At 42.7% G+C, this 21492-nt stretch overlaps 1 protein-coding gene across 2 annotated transcripts in view; it reads right to left on the bottom strand.

The window, feature by feature from the left end:
* gpsm2 (G protein signaling modulator 2) overlaps positions 1-21492 on the bottom strand; it is a 99447-nt gene that overhangs the window by 3742 nt on the left and 74213 nt on the right. For both annotated transcript variants that reach the window (XM_070887272.1, XM_070887273.1), the window contains exons 12-14: positions 12467-12655; positions 5331-5487; positions 3706-3926 (exon numbers count right to left, since the gene is read on the bottom strand). In XM_070887272.1, the coding sequence (XP_070743373.1) occupies positions 3706-3926; positions 5331-5487; positions 12467-12655 (567 nt within the window). The remainder of the gene's footprint in view (positions 1-3705; positions 3927-5330; positions 5488-12466; positions 12656-21492) is intronic.

Raw genomic sequence — 21492 nt, 5'->3', positions numbered from 1 at the left:
TGGGACTGCACTTGCCTGGTTCCATTCTTATCTATCTAATCGTATCCAGAGAATCATCTGCAATGGCTTCTCTTCCCGAATTGTTACCTTTGGTGTCCCCCAAGGATCCATCCTTGGCCTTCTCCTGTTTATCATCTATATGCTGTCCCTTGGAGACATCATCGGAAAACATAGTCAGTTTCCACGTATGCTGACGATACCCACCTCTACCTCACCACCACTTCTCGACCCCTCCACAGTCTTTAAATTGTCAGGCTGCTTGTCTAACATCCAGTTCTGGATGAGCAGACATTTTCTCCATTTAAACATTGGGAAGACCAAAGCCATTGTTTTCAGTCCCTGCCACAAATGAGCTTCCGACCATATATCCACAGCATAAAGGAGACTGCCTAATTCCAGCTCCGTAACATCACCCGCCTCGGCCCTTTCCTCAACTCATCCACTGCTGAAACCATCATCCATGCCTTTGTTACCTCTCGACTTTACTATTCCATCGCACTCCTGGCTGGCCTCCAACATTTTACCCTACATAAACTTGAGGCCATCCAAAACTCGGCTGCCCGTGTCCTAACTCACCAAGTCCCATTCACCCATCACCCCTGTGCTCATTGACTCCTGGTTAAGCAACACCTCTATTTCAAATCCCTCCATGCCTTGCCCCTGTATCTCTAAAATTCACCAACCCCACAACCTCTTCCCCCCCTCCTCCCATAGACATTAGCGCTCCTAATTCTGCCCTCTTGAGCATCCCTGATTATAATCAGTCAACCATTGGTGGTTATGCCTTCTGTTGCCTAGGCCTGAAGCTCTGGAATTCTCTGCCTAAACCTCCCACCTCTATTTTCTCCTTTTAAGACACTCCTTAAAACCTACCTCTTTAACCAAGCTTTTGGTCATCTGCCCCAATTTCTCCTCATGTGGCTCGGTGTCAAATTCTTAGTCTTATAATACTCTGACGCACCGTGGGCCATTTTACTACGTTAAAGGCACTATATAAATACAAGTTGTTGTTATACCTCTCATCTCCATTCCCTTAAGTCTAAGAGACGCAGACTTGAACGTCTCTGGTGGACAATTGGCTAGATCATATAAAGCACTACCGAATCCTGCTCTTCATCACGATGGTCAGCAAAAATAACACCAGGCTTCTCAAACCACTCTCCCCTATCGGCTCCTCCACATTCACCAACAATAACATGGACCTCTGATAAAAAGATAAACATCCATTCAACTGCTTCTGCTTTCAATTCCCTTCCTTCCCCCAGCCCACCGGACCTTACTTCTCTGTTTTCCCCCTAATCCTAAAATTTGCATATTTCTTTAATATCTCCCCTCTTGCCCTTTTAAAGTTCATCTCGTCAATGAGACTGACCTCCTGCTCTCGACCCTATTACTACTAAATTGCTGACCACACAACTTTCCTTCCTGGCTCCCATGTTGGTGATAGTGTTAACGGTTCTCTCGCGCCAGGTATTGTCCCCTTGTCTTCAAATCTGCTGTCACCCTCCTCAAACAAAACCTTGATACCTCCATCCTCGTAACCTATCGCCCCATCTTCAACCTCCTCCCTTTCCTCTCAAGTCCTTGAATGTGTTGTTGCCTCCCAAACCCTTGCCCATCTTTCCCAGAACTCCTTGTTTGAATCCCTCCAATCAGATTTCCACCCCTGCCACCATACTAAAACTGCTCTTACTACGATCACAAATAACGTCCTAATTGACTGCGACAAACATAATCTATCCCTTCTCTCATCCTTCTGGACCTGTATGTAGTCTTTGACACTGCAGACCATAAAATTCTGCTTCAACTCCTCTCCACTGTCATCCAGCTGAATGGGACTGCACTCGCCTGGTTTCATTTCCATCTTTCCAGCTGTAACCATTGACTCAACTGCAATGGCTTCTCTTCCTGATCTTGCATTGTCACCTCTGGTGTCCCCCAAAGATTCATCCTTGGCCCCCTGGTATATTTCTCATCTATATGCTGCCCCTCTAGGACATCATCCAGTAACACAAGACGAGTTTTCACATCTATGCTGCGGATACCCAACTCTTACCTCTCCTCCTCCTCCTCATCCTCCACCGTCTCTATACTATCAGACTGATTGTCTGACATCCAACAATGGACGAGTAGAAATTTCCTCCGATTAAATACCGGGAAGATTGAAGCCATTGTCTTCGATTCACGCCACAAACTCTGTTCCCTTTCCACAGATTCTCTCTCTCTCCCCAGGAACTGTCTGAGGCTGACCAAGTCTGTTCACAATCTTGGTGTCATATTTGTTCACAAATTGAGCTTCCTACCTCATATCCTTAAGATTGCCCATTTCCATCTAAGTAATATCGCCCATCTTCGCCCTTGCCTCAACTTATCTGCTGCCAAAACCCTCATCCATGCCTTTATCACCCCTAGACTTGACTATTCCAACGCACTCCTGGCTGGCATCCCTAGTTCTACCCTTCATAAACTGAGATCATCCAAAACTCTGCTGCCCATGTGCTAACTTGCACCAAGTCCTGCTCACCCATCTCCCATGCTTGCTGACATACATTGGCTCCCAGTTAAGTTACGCCTTAATTTAAAAATTCGCAACCTTGTTTTCAAATCCCTCCATGATCTCGCACCGCCTTATCGCTGTAATCTCCTCCAGCCCTATAATCCCCCTAGAATTCTGTGCTCCGCCTATTCTAGCCTTTTGAACATCCCCGATTTTAAACCATTGGCGGTTGGCCTTCAGCTGCCTAGCTCCTAGGCTCTGGAATTAACTCTTTAAAGGAGAAAAGAGAAGTGGAAAGTTGGAAAGATTTAAACGCTCCTTAAAATCTAGCTCTTCGACCAAGCTTTTGGTCATCTGCCCTAACATCTTATATGGCTGTCAAATTATTTTTTTGTTTGATAACACACCTTGGGGCGTTTTATTACATTAAAGGTGCTATATAAATAAGTAGTTTTTGGTTCTAGTAGTAGTTATGACTATACTTGATTATTGTGTTGAGGGTTTTTCCCTTAGTCTCTGTATAATGTGCCAATGATAATTATGATTTGCCTCTCCTGTGAACATGTCTCAAATAATGATTGGTGCATGAAATGTCTCAATACCATGTTTGCAGCAGAGAGCCACTGCACCAATTTCAACTGTAATTATTTAAACAATTTTTAAGACTTCCAAGTGGTAAATGGTTGCTTTTCAGACCGGAGGGAGATATACAGTGGTGCTCCCCAGGGGGTCGGTATTAGGACCACTGCTCTTTTGATATTAAATGATCTGGACTCAGGTATACAATGCAGAACATCAAAGTTTGCAGATGCTACGAAACTCAGAAATGTAGTGAACAATGAGGAGAGGCAATATAAATAATTTTAAAGGGGCTGCACGTACACAAATCTTTGAAGGTGGCAGGACAAGTTGAGAAGGCTGTTAAAAAGCATCTGGCATTATTAAAAGAGTACAAAAGCAAGGAAATTATGCTAAACCTTTATAAAACACTGGTTCGGCCTCAGTTGGTGTATTGTTCAATTCTGGGCACCAGAGTTTAGGAAGGATGGTGAGGCGTTGGAGAGGGTGAAGAATAGATTTATTAGAATAGTATCAGGGATGGGAAGTTCGGTTATGTGGAGGTATTGGAGAACTTTACACGTGACCTGCAACTGATATTTTAGAAATGCAGTTAATAAAAATGCAAGATACAAAAATATATGACTTACCTGACATTTTACTAGCATGTCAAAGAAAGACTCGTCTGGCTCCTTGCTGTCACCGCTGGTGATCAGGTGATTGAGAACAGAGTGGCTATTGTGCTGGTTAAGCCGCAAGCCTGGTAGATTGCGAATGCTTGCACGCTGGTCATCGAATCGACGGCTCTGAGAGCTTGCAAGTAGATCCAAAAACTCATCTGTCTGTGGTGAGACTACTGAAGTAGAAAGAGCTGCAAAAATATTGGGATATATAATACTTTAGAACAAAAATTTAAAACTGCACCTTCAATAAAGGGCATTTTTTTTTCTGCTTGAAATTAGGTTTATAGACCCAGTAATCTTGAAATGCAGTAACAATATTGTTGCAGGAACAAATATGATCTGCAGGAAAGCAATACAGCTTTAATAAACAATGCCAATGTAGAAATGCTTTCTAAATTCAAGGAAAGTACCAAAATAATTAAAAAAAATATTTATAGCTATACATTTAACTCCACAAAGACCATTTTGAAGAGGTTACAGGTCTAATAAGGATATCACTTATCAAGATTGGTGAAAACCTAACAATGTTACAAGCAGAGATAAACTACTTTTTTGGTCAAGTGCCTACAACATGAAACCCTATGTTTAAAAGGTCTCCAAACCAAGTAAAAGAACCCTTCATCTCCCAGCATACTGGAACTGATTCTCTGAAAGCAAATTTTGTAAACTGTACTGATAAATACACAGGTGAATTTCTGTTTGTCTGGTGGGGTGTGCATGCTCTCTCCCTATAGGGACCCACCGCACTTATTCCAAGCTAGAGAGCTTAGGTGCAGGTTAGCAACAGAAACACCTGGGACCACAAAGTGTGCATAGGAGTACTGCTAGGGGGGCGTTCACCTACCAAAACCACATAACTTACTAGCATAGACCACTGGCAAGTGTTTTGCTGCTTGTGCAGATGGCAGCAGGTTAGTTGCACAATGATGGGAGTAGTAGCTCTTGCAGTTAAAGAGATGCCCTACCACTTTGTGCAGCAGCATGCACAGTTACATCTGTGCAGTTACATCTGTGCAGTTACATCTGTGCAGTCACTGAAGCCTTGGACTTTGCGAAATCCTGACTAATAGATAAAAAGGACTGTTCTGTTGAAGTGATGTCAACCACTGGCAGTGCCATTCCTGCTCTGAAGTTTGGTTGAAGACCAGATTGCAGCATGTGACAATCCCAACAGTCTCCATAGTGAATCAGTGCATTCACAAACATTGTTCCTCAGACAGGTGCGGCATTATCTATAAATGCAATCGGGAAAACAAAGGCTGTTGGACGCCATCTTCCCATGATGGAATCTAACTTGCCTGATATTCCTCTATTTCTTTAAATGGCATAAATAAGAGGGATTCCTTTAGAGACTTTCATAGTGCCAAGAACAGCATGTTAGCAAGACATATTCTAGCAAAAACAGATCTAGAACCCTTTTCAGCCAAAGAATTGGTCAAAAATGTGAGCAAAAAAAAAACCAGTAAAAATACCTAAAAGAAATTTGAAAGCACACTTGAAATTTCCTTGTGCCAATAGGGACAACCATATACGAGTGAAATTAAGGAATGTAATTACAGCATAAAAAGTCAGGAAATTGAAAGAACACTCACTCAATGTTTTGGGTGGGGTTGATGAGGCTGGTGTAGCCCTTATTGGCCCATTCTGAATCTTTGTGAATGAACATCGTTGATCATCCATCCGATTGCTCTGGAACCGACTCAACAAGTCAAAGAACCCTTCATCTCCCAGCATACTGGAACTGATTCTCTGAAAACAAATTTTGTAAATTGTACATCAATGTAACACTAACTGCTTTTAGCAAGTTCTATACAAGCTATACATAATCTGTACCGTACGCACATCAAGGAGAATATATTCCTTCTCTTGAGGCAACTCAAGAGTGGGGATGATTATTCTGGGGAAACAAATTGAGAAAATATTAACAGCAACCAAAGAAGCAGCATTCAAATTATATATTAACATTGTTATAATGTGAAAATTATATGCAATCAGATTAATTGGGCTTAGTCACGAGTCAAAAAAAATCTCAATTAGCGTAATGAACACTAAAAGTGCCTCAACAAGTGTCAAATACTTGTTAGCAAAACTGAAGCCCATGGGATTAAAGGGACAGTGCCAGCATGGATATGAAATTGACTATGGGACAGAAAACAGAGGAGAGTGCAAGAATTGGGGGGGGGGGGGGGGGAAGAGAAAAAAGAGTGAAGGAGCACGCGAGAGGGTGAGGGGGGGAGAAAGAGAGTGAGAGAGAGCACAAGAATGGGAGAATGGGGGTGAGAGAGAGAGACTGTGATAATGTTTGTGCCCCCGTTAGTACCTCAGAGCCTGTGAGAAATGGAGGGAACAGCAGCAGAAAAAAAAAAAGAGGAAACTACTTTTCCAAAACTGATGCCAAATCGCCTAGGTTGGGGATACATCACCTCACCACCTTCTTAGGAAGTTTAACTACTTTATTCACGAATAGAAAAGCCTCTTTCAGCTCACTTTGGCTCTTGGATTATTTGTTGAAGCATAACCATATAACTGAGTGACGTTTCTGAGTGGTAATGCATAATTATGGAGTTCTTTTATATCCCAGTCATTTATTATTATAACTTTTATTTATATAGCACCTTTAACGTAGTAAAACATCCCAAGGCGCTTCACAGCAGTGTTACAAGACAAAACAGATAAATTTGACACCAAGCCACAAAAGAAGAAATTAAGGCAGATGACCAAAAGCTTGGTTAGAGTTAGGTTTTAAGGAGCATCTTAAAAAGGAGGAAAGAGAGGTAGTGAGGCGGAGAGGTTTAGGGAAGGAGTTCCAGAGCTTAGGGCCCCAAACAGCTGAAGGCACGGCCATCGATGGTTGAGCAGTTATAATGAGGGATGTTCAAGGGGCAGAATTTCTGACAAGTAGTTTTTAAAATAGAGTTTGTACATGACGAACTAAAATGCTTTTAATTAATTCTACCATAAACAAACTTGCAGAATGGGCATATAAGTGAAAAATGAATTTTAATATAGAGATAAGTGTAAGGTGATGCATTTGGCAGGAGAAATAAGGGGGCCACCAAATCCTTGGAAAATAAGAGTCTAAATGGGGTAGAGGTGCAAAGGGATCTCGGGGGTATAAATTCACAAATCATTAAAAGTAGCAACGCAGGTATTAAAAAGCCATAAAAGTACAAGTAAAGCATTATGGTTCATTTCTAGAGGAATAGAATTCAAAAGCAGAGAAGTTATATTAAACTTGTATAGAACCTTGAACATTGTCTCATAATTTGAGACGGTGGGGTAATATGGCATTACTGTTTATATGCTTTTAAATGGTTGCTGTTGAGGCCGTTGATGTAAACGTTGCCCACGGACAAAATGGTTGTGCTCAAAGGAAACATAGAAAGTCTCAAGGCACTTTATAAATGCCCTATGAATTCAGACTTTCTCCTCATCCTCTCCAATTTACCAGCTGATTATTCAAGCTGTACTGTAAAATACGATCCCTTTTGTTCGAAGTAAAGGCTGTTTCAGTTCACCAGCATTCAACTCCACCCATTCACGATCAATCAATCAAATCACACAAGAAACAGTTTATTTATTAGATAGTTTGTGATTTTTGTTTTCTCGTGTATAAATATACCCATCCAATGTATCCATCAATTTTTCTGCCATTTGTAAACATGCTCAATGGTCACATTTTAAATTAGAATGCCGTTCTCTAAACCCATCTGTGCTGATATGTTTGTACTGTACACACTGCTGTGAAATCTGCCTCGTTTATAACGTCAAATATACCGCTGGCCTGTGAACAATCAGCCCATCCATGCCCAAGAAATTGGTAGCCATTTACAGTCGCTTGTATTTCTGTTCTAGCTCTGTTGCCTCATGTAATGTAGGGAAAAGCCACATGGCAGAGGAAAGTCTCAGTTTTCAGTGCTGTCACCAGCAAATGCAGCAAACAATAACAGGAGGAAACTCTACAATTAATCCTATTTGCCTTAAAGAAGCACAAATTGAACTTAGAATACATGTAGTACATATAGGGAATAGTTTGCAAAAGTCAAATATAAAATCACTATCATCTCCATAGCTCCCTGGTCCAATTAAATTCTTCAGTTCTGTGCCAAAAATTTAACAAAAATGCAAATTAGTTTTCTATAAGATAATTCTACTTCCTGTTAGTCAGAAAAATCTACACGCTATCCAGCTTGAACAGTCAAATTTGAAATTGATCACATTTAATGAAAATATAGCACAAAAAGAAACTTAATAGGAGAGTCTTATCCCATGTAGAAAACATCTCAAACATATAGCTAGTAGATGGGCCATTAGGGATGTGTCACCCAATCAGTGTGGTCTCTCGCAGCTAGATTTTTCCTAAATTAGCCTACAGTTCTTTTTCTATTGTATTTTTTTGCCTCTCGAAGGAGATTGTATGACTGCAGGCTTGAGATTGATGCAACTGTCTGTGTAAGTTAGACATGCCAAGACAGTAGACAAGCCCAATAGATCACAGTTCGTCTTTTCCTGTCCTTTTTTGTACTTTTCATAGTAGGGGAATAGTAAGTAAACCTAGTAGGTAAATGTTGATGCTCACAACTTTGAATCAGACATTTCTATCACTTTTCACAGCCATTTTCATAGTGCCATCTAAACTTAAGTACTATTTATATAGTACCTTTCACAACTTCAGTACGCTCCAAAGTGTTTACATAGAAACATAGAAAATAGGTGCAGGAGTAGGCCATTCGGCTCTTTGAGCCTGCACCACCATTCAATAAGATCATGGCTGATCATTCCCTCAGTACCCCTTTCCTGCTTTCTCTCCATACCCCTTGATCCCTTTAGCCATAAGGGCCATATCTAACTCCCTCTTGAATATATCCAATGAACTGTCATCAACAACACTGCGGCAGAGAATTCCAAAGGTTAACAACTCTGAGTGAAGAAGTTTCTCCTCATCTCAGTCCTAAATGGCCTACCCCTTATCCTAAGACTGTGTCCCCTGGTTCTGGACTTCCCCAACATCGGGAACATTCTACCCGCATCTAACCTGTCTCGTCCCATCAGAATCTTATATGTTTCTATGAGATCCCCTCTCATCCTTCTAAACTCCAATGTATAAAGGCCCAGATGATCCAGTCTCTCCTCATATGTCAGTCCAGCCATCCCGGGAATCAGTCTAGTGAACCTTCGCTGCATTCCCTCAATAGCAAGAACGTCCTTCCTCAGATTAGGAGGCCAAAACTGAACACAATATTCCAGGTGAGGCCTCACCAAGTCCCTGTACAACTGCAGCAAGACCTCCCTGCTCCTACACTCAAATCCCCCAGCCATGAAGGCCAACATACCACTTGCCTTCTTCACCGCTTGCTGTACCTGTATGCCAACTTTCAATGACTGATTAACTATGACACCCAGGTCTCGTTGCACCTCCCCTTTTCCTAATCTGCCGCCATTCAGATAATATTCTGTCTTCGCGTTTTTGCCCCCAAAGTGGATAACCTCTAATTTGTCCACATTATACTGCATCTGCCATGCATTTGCCCACTCACCTAACCTGTCCAAGTCACCCTGCAGCTTCTTAGCATCCCCCTCACAACTCACACCGCCACCCAGTTTAGTATCATCTGCAAACTTGCAGATATTACACTCAATTCCTTCATCTAAATCATTGATGTATATTGTAAAGAGCTGGGGTTCCAGCACTGAGCCCTGCAGCACTCCACTAGTCACTGCCTGCCATTCTGAAAAGGACTCATTTATCCCGACTCTCTGCTTCCTGTCTGCCAACCAGTTCTCTATCCACGTCAGTACATTACCCCCAATGCCATGTGCCCCGATTTTGCACACTAATCTTGTGTGGGACCCTGTCAAAAGCCTTTTGAAAGTCCAAATACAACACATCCACTGGTTCTCCCTTGTCCACTCTGCTAGTTACATCCTCAAAAGAATTCCAGAAGATTTGTCAAGCATGATTTCACTTTCATAAATCCATGCTGACTTGGATCGATCCGGTCACTGCTTTCCAACTGCGCTGCTATTTCATCTTTAATAATTGATTCTAGCATTTTCCCCACTACTGATGTCAGGCTAACCGGTCTATAATTACCCGCTTTCTCTCTCCCTCCCTTTTTAAAAAGTGGTGTTACCTTAGCTATCCTACAGTCCATGGGAACTTATCCAGTTGATAGACTATTGGAAAATGATCATCAATGCATACATTATTTCTAGGGCCACTTCCTTAAGTACTCTGGGATGCAGACTATGAGGCCCCGGGGATTTATCGGCCTTCAATCCCATCAATTTCCCTAACACAATTTCCCGCCTAATAAGAATATCCTTCAGTTCCTCCTTCTCACAAGACCCTCGGTCCCCTAGTTCTTCCGGAAGGTTATTTGTGTCTTCCTTCGTGAAGACAGAACCAAAGTATTTGTTCAATTGGTCTTCCATTTCTTTGTTCCCCATTATAAATTCACCTGAAGATGACTGCAAGGGACCTACGTTTGTCTTCACTAATCTTTTTCTCTTCACATATCTATAGAAGCTTTTGCAGTCAGTTTTTATGTTCCCAGCAAGCTTCTTCTCGTACTCTATTTTCCCCCTCTTAATTAAACCCTTTGTCCTCCTCTGCTGAATTCTAAATTTCTCCCAGTCCTCAGGTTTGCTGCTTTTTCTGGCCAATTTATATGCCTTCCTTGGATTTAACACTATCCTTAATTTCCCTTGTTAGCCACTGTTGAGCCACCTTCCCCGTTTTATTTTCACTCCAGATAGGGATGGACAATTGCTGAAGTTCATCCATGTGATCTTTAAATGTTTGCCATTCCCTATCCACCGTCAACCCTTTAAGTATCATTTGCCAGTCTATTCTAGCCAATTCACGCCTCAAACCATTGAAGTTACCTTTCCTCAAGTTCAGGACCTAGAATTAACTGTGTCACTCTCCATCTTAAGAATTCTACCATATTATGGTCACTCTTCCCCAAGGGGCCTCGCACAACAAGATTGCTAATTAGTCCTTTCTCATTACACATCACCCAGTCTAGGATGGCCAGCTCCCTATAGTTGGTTCCTTGACATATTGGTCTAGAAAACCATCCCTAATACACTCCAGGAAATCCTTCTCCACCGCATTGCTCCCAGTTTGGTTAGCCCAATCAATATATAGATTAAAGTCACCCATGATAACTGCTGTACCTTTATTGCATGCATCCCTAATTTCTTGTTTGATGGTCTGTACACAACTCCCACTAGCGTTTTCTGCACTTTGGTATTCCGTAGCTCCACCCATACCGATTCCACATCATCCAAGCTAATGTCCTTTCTTACTATTGCATTAACTTCCTCTTTAACTAGCAATGCCACCACGCCTCCTTTTCCTTTCTGTCTATCCTTCCTAAATGTTGAATACCCCTGGATGTTGAGTTCCCAGCCTTGGTCACCCTGGAGCCATGTCTCCGTGATGCCAATTACATCATACCCGTCAACTGCAATCTGCGCAGTTAATTCGTCCACCTTATTCCGAATACTCCTCGCATTGAGGCACAGAGCCTTCAGGCTTGTCTTTCTAACTCACTTTGCCCCTTTAGAATTTTGCTGTAATGTGGCCCTTTTTGCTTTAGGTTTCTCTGCCCTCCAGCCAATGTATTACACTTAAAGTGTAGTCACTTGTTGTAATGAGGTGCCATAAACAGCAATAAATGACCAGATAATCTGTTTCAGTGATGTCAGTTGAGGGATAAATATTGGCTAGGACCAATGTTCCCTGTAATTTTCTTTTACGCCACACAGTACATTCAAAAGTCCGCGCATGCACATTTTTTTTTTAATGTAAAAGCCAGCTCACCGACTGCGTGCTATCCTTGGAGTGCTGCATGACCGCGCAGCTTAAAGGGATAATTGGCTAGGACACCGGGAGAACTCCCTTGCTGGTGTTCAAAATACTGCCATGGGATATTTTATGTCCACCTCAGTACTACACTGAAGTGTCAGCCTGATTATGTGCTCAAGTCCCTGGAGTGGAGCTTAAACCCAAAACTGTCTGACGCAGAGGCGAGTGTGCTGCCACTAAGCAATGGCCGACACCTGTGTTCATATATAAAATAAATTACTGCAATTATTCTTTAGTGATAAATAACAATTGTATGAAAATTATTCATTCACTCACTTTTGCCTTCACCATCATCGGTTCTGCAGACATTTACCTGCAACAACCGCCCCCACCCCCAGCCCTATACCCAAACCCAAAATTTAAGCCAAGTTAAACGTGACTCCAGTGCCAAGGTGTAACATGTTTCATTCGCACAAGGAGAACAAACTTCTAAATGGACTTAACCTGACTGCAGTTAGCGAAGAAAAATGAAGCTAACCAAACACCTATTTAGCTGTATCCACTTAAACCTCATTAGCTTCCAAGTACATCCACTTGCTAAAGGAATGGCCCTTCAGGAGAATGCATCCATTTGGTTCTATGAGAATACATTAAAGTGGCTTTGCTTGTATTAAATATGTTCCATTCAGGCGCATTTTGTCTTTTTCTCATGAATGACTCTTCCATTGACTTTTCCCTCCCAAAGGGCAAGTGATGCAGCCAAGATTGGGAAAGGAGATAGATGAAAATCATAACACATGAATTGAGAAATTTGTTCTATTTGGATTCATGAATGCTTTATAAAGAGTTTGGTGTGCTGTGCATCATTTATCAAACCACAAGCTGTAAACAAAGTATTGCAACATGGGTTACCTTTTGTGACATGTGGACTCTCGCATCATTTATGACCACAGAATTACTGGTATCCTTAAGAACTTTTGCAGACGAATTGTTACTTTTGTGCTTTTTGCCCCTGAATCGATTTACAAACAGCAACTTGGTTGATGGCTTCCAAAGTGCAGGTTTCTGTTTCACAAGAATTTCACTGTTCCAGATAGGAACCTGGACAAAACACATCAGTTCATCAATATTACAAAACCTGCACATTAAAATAACTCAAAAATATAGCCACTGAACATTTGTTGATCATTGGATTGGAGGAAAGAGGGGAACAAGTAGTAGTTTGAATTGAAGAGGAATTTATCACTCCACTCCACTCACACACACAAAAAAACCTCTCCTAAAGTATTAGGGGAAAGATGGCAAAACAGAGATTGCCTTCGCAGAGAGAGGAAATATTTCCCATTTCGCAAGTCAACTTGTAGCCTCAGACAGAAAAAACCAGGGGAGATTCACTTGAGACAGTAGAAAGTTCCATCTTCAATTACTTGACACTGTACTGACATCAGTATCCTTTCCAGCCTTAGGTGATTATCTCGCAATTGAATACATCTCAAATGATTATCAGTAATAATAATCGAGGGTTAAGCTAGGGAAGGAGTAATCATGTATTCTCTGTCTCCGTTGCACCTGTTCTGACACCTTTCATACTAGTGCTTCCAATATGTCTTCCTTTTTTCTCAATTGAGAATTCTCCTCCACCGTGATTGACAGGGCCCTCAGTCGTGTCCATCCCATTTCTTGCACTTCTGCTCTCACTCCTTCCCCTCCCTCCAAGAACCACAACAGAGTTCCCCTTGACCTCACCTGCTATCCCACCAGCCTCCACATTCAACGGATCATTCTCCGTCACTTCCAAACACAACTTCCCCCTTCAGCATTCCAAAGGGACTGTTACCTCCTCAGTACCCTGGTCCATTCTTCAATTAATCCCATCCCCCATCACCCGCTTCCCTTCCCACAGCACCTTCCTGTGCAAGAACAGGAGATGCAACAGTGGCCCTTTCACCTGCTCCCTTCCCACCGTCACACCTTCCAGGTGAAACAGCGATTTACTTTCAATTTAGTATACTGACAATGTGGAGACCAAATGCAGATTGGGTGACCGCTTTGCAGAATACCTCCGTTTAGTCTGCAAGCTTCCGATTATTTGTCATTTTAATTCTCCGCTCCAGTCCCCTCTCACTCTGACCTCTGCCCCCTACACTGTTCTAATGAAGCTCAACAGAAGCTCGAGGAACAGCTCCTCATCTTTCAATTAGGCACTTTACAGCCTTAATGAGTTCAACAATTTTAGATCATAACCACTGCTCCCATTTTTTCCAGACGGCAGGTGCTGGTAATGGTTCTGTTGTTACCATTTACAGCTCTTCTAGACCCATCTTTTGTTTATTCACTTGCCCTATTACCACTCCCTTTTGGCATTTAATCGCTCCTGCCTTCCCCACTATCGTTCTTTCCTTTCCTCCCCCCCTTTACCTTACCTCTGTACTTGCTAAAAACCTGTTACAGATGTAATGTTTTCCAATTCTGACGAAAGGTCATTGACCTGAAACTTAAACTCTGTTTCTCTCTTCACAGATGCTGCCTGACCTGAGTATTTCCAGCATTTCTGTAATCATGTATTCTCTCCTTTCTGCCCCTGGGTATGGGTTGAAAGCATGCTGACTGAAAACTAGCTGGAATTTTCCAGTAGCATCTGGCTCTACATTCTGGAACAGAATGCAATACATGACGAAAGGCCATTGACCTGAAACGTTAACTCTGTGTCTCTCTCCACAGATGCTGCCTGACCTGCTGAGCGTTTACAGCATTTTGTTTATTTCAGATTTCTAGCATCCGCAGTATTTTGCTTTTGCAATACATCTATTATTCTTATATTTTCTGCATGAGACAATAAGAGTTTATATTCTGAAAAGGTACGTCTGTGGAAACTCGAGGACCAGAGTCCCAAACAGCATTCAGGACTTGAAATTAATTCAACAATTTCAGATCATAACCACTGCTCCCATTTTTTCCAGACAGCAAGTGCGAAAGAATGGAGTCAATTTTGACTTTTGGGTGCCCATCAGCCTGTGATTGAGGCTATGCCTCATTTGAAATTAGCAGACAAGCTGTGAAGGCCAGACAAGCCCCCTGCTGTAGCTCACTGCTCTTCGGCCTCAGTAATGTCAACCGATCAGGACACCGGCAGAGGCCCACAGGTAGCTGCGAAGAGAGAGGCCAGAGGCCCGCAGTATTTTTCTACAGTTAAGGGGAACATTTCTGCTCCTTCTGGATCCACAAAAAAAACCTTTTCAAACTTTTCTCTGTGTCCTGATCGGAATCCCAGTACACATGGGTGCAACATTCACGAAGCAAGCTCCACCCATGTGTCACTTTAAATTGCAAACGGTGTCCCAACTAAGTCATCAGGATCCTGCTTTGTATGGGAAAGAGGCCTACCAGTGGTTTCAGGCAAGCGCTTCGGCTGCCCAGCAGTATACTTCTGAAAGCAGGGGACCAACCATCAGGGTTAATTGGGCAGATAAGGCTGCAGACCGTTTTTTAAATCCATCTCAAGTGAGAATCAACTGCAATGTCACAAAATGGACCACTCTGGATGAGCCACTTTAGATGATATTTTTCAACTACGAGGCCCAAAGTCAGGGGTTGCATTCTGATTCACCAAATGTAGAATGTATCCAGTCAGAAAAATCTTCTGATTTTGCGTGCCCAAATACGTGACATTGGTGCTAGCAACTCTTATTGGCTGCAGGCCTGCGTGGGAGTTGGGAAATCTGGTGTCTCCAACGCTATGTCACGGCAGTCAGCACCAATTAAAGGGCAGGTGCTGAGTAGCTGAAGACAGCAGACAATGTTATCGGAGGGTGTATTACGCGCTCCAGTGATGGCGCCTGGGTCTTCTCTCCTCTTCTCTCCTTCTCCCTCCCTCCCTCCCCCGGAATGAGGCAGGCAACATGACAGTGGAGGAGGAATTCATACGGGATTGTTTCTTAGAACAGTATGTAACAGAACCTACAAGGGAGCAAGCTATCTTAGATCTGGTCCTGTGCAATGAGACAGGAAAAATAAACACTCTTCTAGTAAAAGATCCTCTCGGAATGAGTGATCACAGTATGGTTGAATTTGTAATACAGATTGAGAGTGAGGAAGTTGTGTCAGAAACTAGCGTACTATGCTCAAACAAAGCGGACTACAGTGGGATGAGGGCAGAGTTGGCTAAAGTAGACTGGAAACACAGACTAAACGGTGGCACAATTGAGGAACTGTGGAGGACTTTTAAGGAGCTCTTTCATAGTGCGCAACAAAAATATATTCCAGTGAAAAAGGCGGTAAGAGAAGGGATAACCAGCCGTGGATAACCAAGGAAATAAAGGAGTATTAAATCAAAGACCAATGCGTATAAGGTGGCCAAGGTTAGTGGGAAGCTAGAGGATTGGGAAAATTTTAAACAACAGCAAAGAATTACTAAAAAAGCAATAAAGAAAGATAGATTTCGAAGGTAAACTTGCACAAAACATAAAAACAGATAGTAAAAGCTTTTACAGATATATAAAACGGAAAAGAGTGACTAAAGTAAATGTTTGTCCCTTAGAAGATGAGAAGGGGATTTAATAATGGGAAATGTGGAAATGGCTGAGACCTTAAACAATTATTTTGCTTCGGTCTTCACAGTGGAAGACACAAAAACCATGCCAAAAATTGCTGGTCACGGGAATGTGGGAAGGGAGGACCTTGAAACAATCACTATCACTAGGGGGGTAGTGCTGGACAGGCTAATGGGACTCAAGGTAGACAAGTCCCCTGGTTCTGATGAAATGCATTAAAAGAGGTATTAAAAGAGATGGCGGAAGTTATAGCAGATGCATTCGTTACAATCTACCAAAATTCTCTGGATTCTGGGGAGGTACCAGCGGATTGGAAAGCAGCTAATGTAACGCCTCTGTTTAAAAAAGGGGGCAGACAAAAGGCAGGTAACTATAGGCCGGTTAGTTTAACATCTGTAGTGGGGAAAATGCTTGAAGCTATCATTAAGGAAGAAATAGCGGGACATCTAGATAGGAATAGTGCAATCAGGCAGACGCAGCATGGATTCATGAAGGGGAAATCATGTTTAACTAATTTACTAGAATTCTTTGAGGATATAACGAGCATGGTGGATAGAGTTGTACCGATGGATGTGATGTATTTAGATTTCCAAAAGGCATTCGATAAGGTGCCACACAAAAGGTTACTGCAGAAGATAGAGGTACGCGGAGTCAGAGGAAATGTATTAGCATGGATAGAGAATTGGCTGGTGAACAGAAAGCAGAGAGTCGGGATAAATGGGTCCTTTTCAGGTTGGAAATCGGTGGTTTGTGGTGTGCCACAGGGATCGGTGCTGGGACCACAACTGTTTACAATATACATAGATGACCTGGAAGAGGGGACAGAGTGTAGTGTAACAAAATTTGCAGATGACACAAAGATTAGTGGGAAAGCGGGTTGTGTAAAGGACACAGAGAGGCTACAAAGGGATTTGGATAGGTTAAGCGAATGGGCTAAGGTTTGGCATATGGAATACAATGTCGGAAAGTGTGAGGTCATCCACCTTGGGGAAAAAAAAACAGTAAAAGGGATTATTATTTGAATGGGGAGAAATTACAACATGCTGAGGTGCAGAGGGACCTGGGGGTCCTTGTGCATGAATCCCAAAAAGTTAGTTTGCAGGTGCATCAGGTAATCAGGAAGGCAAATGGAATGTTGGCCTTCATTGCGAGAGGGATGGAGTACAAAAGCAGGGAAGTCCTGCTGCAACTGTATAGGGTATTGGTAAGGCCGCACCTGGAGTACTGCGTGCAGTTTTGGTCACCTTAATTAAGGAAGGATATACTAGCTTTGGTGGGGGTACAGAGACGATTCACTAGGCTGATTCCGGAGATGAGGGGGTTACCTTATGATGATAGATTGAGTAGACTGGGTCTTTACTCGGAGTTCAGAAGGATGAGGGGTGATCTTATAGAAACATTTAAAATTATGAAAGGGATAGACAAGATAGAGGCAGAGAGGTTGTTTCCACTGGTAGGGGAGACTAGAACTAGGGGCACAGCCTCAAAATACAGGGGAGCCAATTTAAAACCGAGTTGAGAAGGAATTTCTTCTCCCAGAGGGTTGTGAATCTGTGGAATTCTCTGACCAAGGAAGCAGTTGAGGCTAGCTCATTGAATGTATTCAAGTCACAGATAGATAGATTTTTAACCAATAAGGGAATTAAGGGTTATGGGGAGCGGGCAGGTAAGTGAAGCTGAGTCCACGGCCAGATCAGCCATGATCTTATTGAATGGCGGAGCAGGCTCAAGGGGCTAGATGGCCTACTCCTGTTCCTAATTCTTATGTTCTTATGATGTCTGTAGAAGTGAATGCAAGCAGCTTAGCTCACAGGAAAGTAGTTCAATAACCTCACCAGAGTGATCATAGTAAGCATCCTACCACTTACCTCCATTATTCTCTCCCGACACCTGCAACCCGACACTTCCTTCTATACACTCTCCTGCAATTACTGCACCACACTTCACTCAACCGTCTCCTCCTACTCAGTACTAGTACAACCCACAACTCACATTTTGCACACAAAATCCACACTATTCAATCATGACTGGCACATACTCAAAATAGTTCAAAAGGATGCAACGAACATGTCCCTTTTTTTGCTGGACTAGGTCGCACACATCATGAGGCAGCAGGTAGTGACCAGAGAAGTCAGGCCACCTGCACATCCTTTCTCCACTTAAGGACGTTCGACAGCAGGGATAGGAGAAGCATTGTGGCCGTGACGAGTGACCCACACAGTTTCTTCACACCGTATCCTCTTTTTTCTTCTCACTTCTATGCCACCCTACACATTTGCCATCAGCTGCTTTCAGCAGCCAGCCATCTCTTTCAGCTTCCTCTAAAGGCTAACCCCCACCCAATCCAATATGGCAGGCGTTGCTTTTCCTGCGCAGGATGGGCACGTGTACACTGCCTACAATATTGGACCTTTAGGCACCCGTTTTACGCCTGTAATTGGGTGCAGTGGGATCAAATATCTAGGCCATATTCTCTCATTCCAAAGTTTGTTCCTACAGATTAAAATGTTTTGCAGCACTATAAACAAACAAACAAACAAACTAAATAAAGCATCAACAGTCTGTCTGCAATGTAGTCAGTGAAGGGGAAGGAATACTTTCAGCTTAAAATTTTTAGTTTCCCAGCAAATTAAATGTAGAGTTCAATATGCACGAGCCTGCTGGAAAGACCCATTTATTTATTACAGCAATTACTTCTTTACCTTTGCTATAAAAATCATTTTACACAACAGCAGTCATCTGTCCTGCAGAAATATGAAAAATTACTTGGCATTGTTAAATCAAGTCTACAGCATAGAAGCAGGCCATTTGGCCCAACCAGTCCGTGCCGGTATTTATGCTCCACGAGCCTCTTCCAGTCTTTCATTATCTAACTATCAGCACAATCCTCTATTCCCTACTCCTCAGATGCTTATCTAGATTTCTCTTAAAAGCATCTATACTATTTGCCTCAACAGCTCCCTGTGGTAGCAAGGTCTACATTCTCACCACTTTCTGGGTAAAGAAGTTTCTTCTGAATTCTCTATTTGATTTCTTGGTGACTATCTAGCAGTGATGGCCTCTAGTTTTGCTTTTCCCCACAAGTGGAAACACTCTCTCGGTGTCTGCTCTATCAAAACCTTTCATGATTTTAAAGACCCCCATTAGGTCACCCCTCAGCCTTCTCTTAAGAGACCCAACCTGTTCACCCTTTCCCAATAAGTATAACCTCGCATTTCCAGTACCATCCTTGTAAATCTTTTTTGCAACCTCTCCAGTTTTTTATAATACAGTGACCAGAATTGTACACAATACTCAAGCGTGGTCTAACCAAGGTCCGAACCAAGTTTAGCATAACTTCTCTACTTTTCAATTCCATCCCTCTAGAAATAAGCTCAAGTGCTTGTTTTTTTAAAAAATGGCCTTATTTACCTGCATCACTACTGTTAGTGACGTGTATTTGTAAGCGATCCCTTTGTTCCTCTACCCCATTTAGATTCTTATTTTCCAAGTGATATGTGACTCCCTTATTTTTCTTACCAAAATGTAGTATCTCACATTTATCCGTGTTGAAATTCATTTATGCTCCAAATGAGCTGCCTTTCACTCCTTTTCATCTAACCCCATCAGCATACCTATTATTTTCTCCCTCCTGTGCTTATCTAGCTTCTCCTTAAATGCATCAATGCTATTCACCTCAACTACTCTTTATGGTAGTGTTCTCCACGTTATTACCATTCTTTGCGTAAAGACGTTTCTCCTGAATTCCCTATTGGATTGATTGATTGATTGATGTCCCCTAGTTTTTGAAACCCATACAAAAGTAAACATTTCTCTCGGATTACCCTTTATCATTTTAAAGACCTCGATCAGGTCACCTCTATGGTGACCCCAGCCTGGTCAACCTATCCTGACAGTCATAACCTCTCAATTCTTCAGTTCTGGCATTATTTGTAAATCTTTTTTGCACCTTATTCAATGCCTCTATATCCCTATTATAACAAGACCAGAACTGTGCAGAGCACTCAAAGTGTCATCTAACCAAGGTTCTATACAAGTTTAACATAATTTCCCTGCTTTTCAATTCTATCCCTCTAGAAATGAATCCCAGTGCTTGGTTTACCTTTATGGGCACATTAACATGTGTCGTAGCTTTAGTGATTTGCCCCTAGATCCATTTGCTCCTCTACCCCATTTAGACTCATTATCCAAGCAGTATGTGGCCATTGACCAACACCCACTATAAGTCCAGTGACTCTCACAGCAACCTTGACTACACTTCCTCCCATCTTGCTTCCTATAAGGATTCTATTCCATTCTTTCAGTTTCTCCATCTCCTCTGTTCTGATAATGGCATCTTCCATACTAGTGCTTTCGATAGGTCTTCCTTTTTCCTCAACCAAGGATTCCTCTCGACCGTGGTTGACAGGGCCCTCGACCATGTCCTTTCCATTTCCCGCACTTCCCCTCCCTCCCAGATCCACGATAGGGATCCCCTTGTCCTCACCTTTCACCCCAACAATCTCCGCATTGAATAGATCATCCTCCACCATCCCCAGCGTGATCTCACCACCAAACACATCTTCCCCTTCAGAATTCTGAACGGATCATTCTCTCCATGACACCCTGGTCCACTTTTCAATCACCCCCAACATCCCCTCCCTTACCACAGCACATTCCCATGAAAGCGCAGAAGATACACCTGCCTTTTCCTCTGAGAATTTTTGACAGGTTGCAAGTTCTGGGTTTTCGCAGCACATACTTAAACCCAGAACTTGCGCGGACCCTACAGGTGCATGCGTAGAGGCCATTAATTACGGCCCATAGTCTTCGGCCCCCACCACAAACTCTATTCCCCAACCAGCGATTCCATCTCTCTCCCTGCTACTGTCTCAAGCTGAACCAGACGGTTTGAAACCTCAGCGTCTTAGTTTATCCTGAGCTGAGCTTCTGACCCCATATCCTCTCCAACACCAAGACTACCTATTTCCACCTTTGTAATATTGCCCATTTCTGCCTGCCTCAGCCATCTGCTGCTAAAACTGTCATCCTTGCTATTGTTACCTCCAGACTCAACTATTCCAATGCTTTCCCGACCAGTCTCCCATTCTCCATCCTCCATAAACTTGAGCTCATCCAAAACTCTGCTGCTGGTATCCTAACGCATACCATGTCCCGTTAAATTCTTGTGTTCACCCATCACCCCTGTGCTCACTGACCTACATTGGTTCCCGGTCCACAAACACCTCAAATTTAAAATTCTCATCCTTGTGTTCAAATTGCTCCATGGCTTTGCCCCTCCCTTCTCTGTAACCTCCTCCATCCCTACAACCTCCCAAGAACTTTGCTTTCCTCCAATTCTGGTCTCTTGTGCATCCCGATTTCCTTCGGCCTACCTTTAGCAGCCTT

The sequence above is a fragment of the Pristiophorus japonicus genome, chromosome 8 (assembly GCF_044704955.1).
Source record: "Pristiophorus japonicus isolate sPriJap1 chromosome 8, sPriJap1.hap1, whole genome shotgun sequence".
NCBI lineage: Eukaryota > Metazoa > Chordata > Chondrichthyes > Pristiophoridae > Pristiophorus > Pristiophorus japonicus.
Note: the sequence above shows the minus strand (reverse complement) of the source record. Positions and strands in the feature narration are given on the sequence as shown.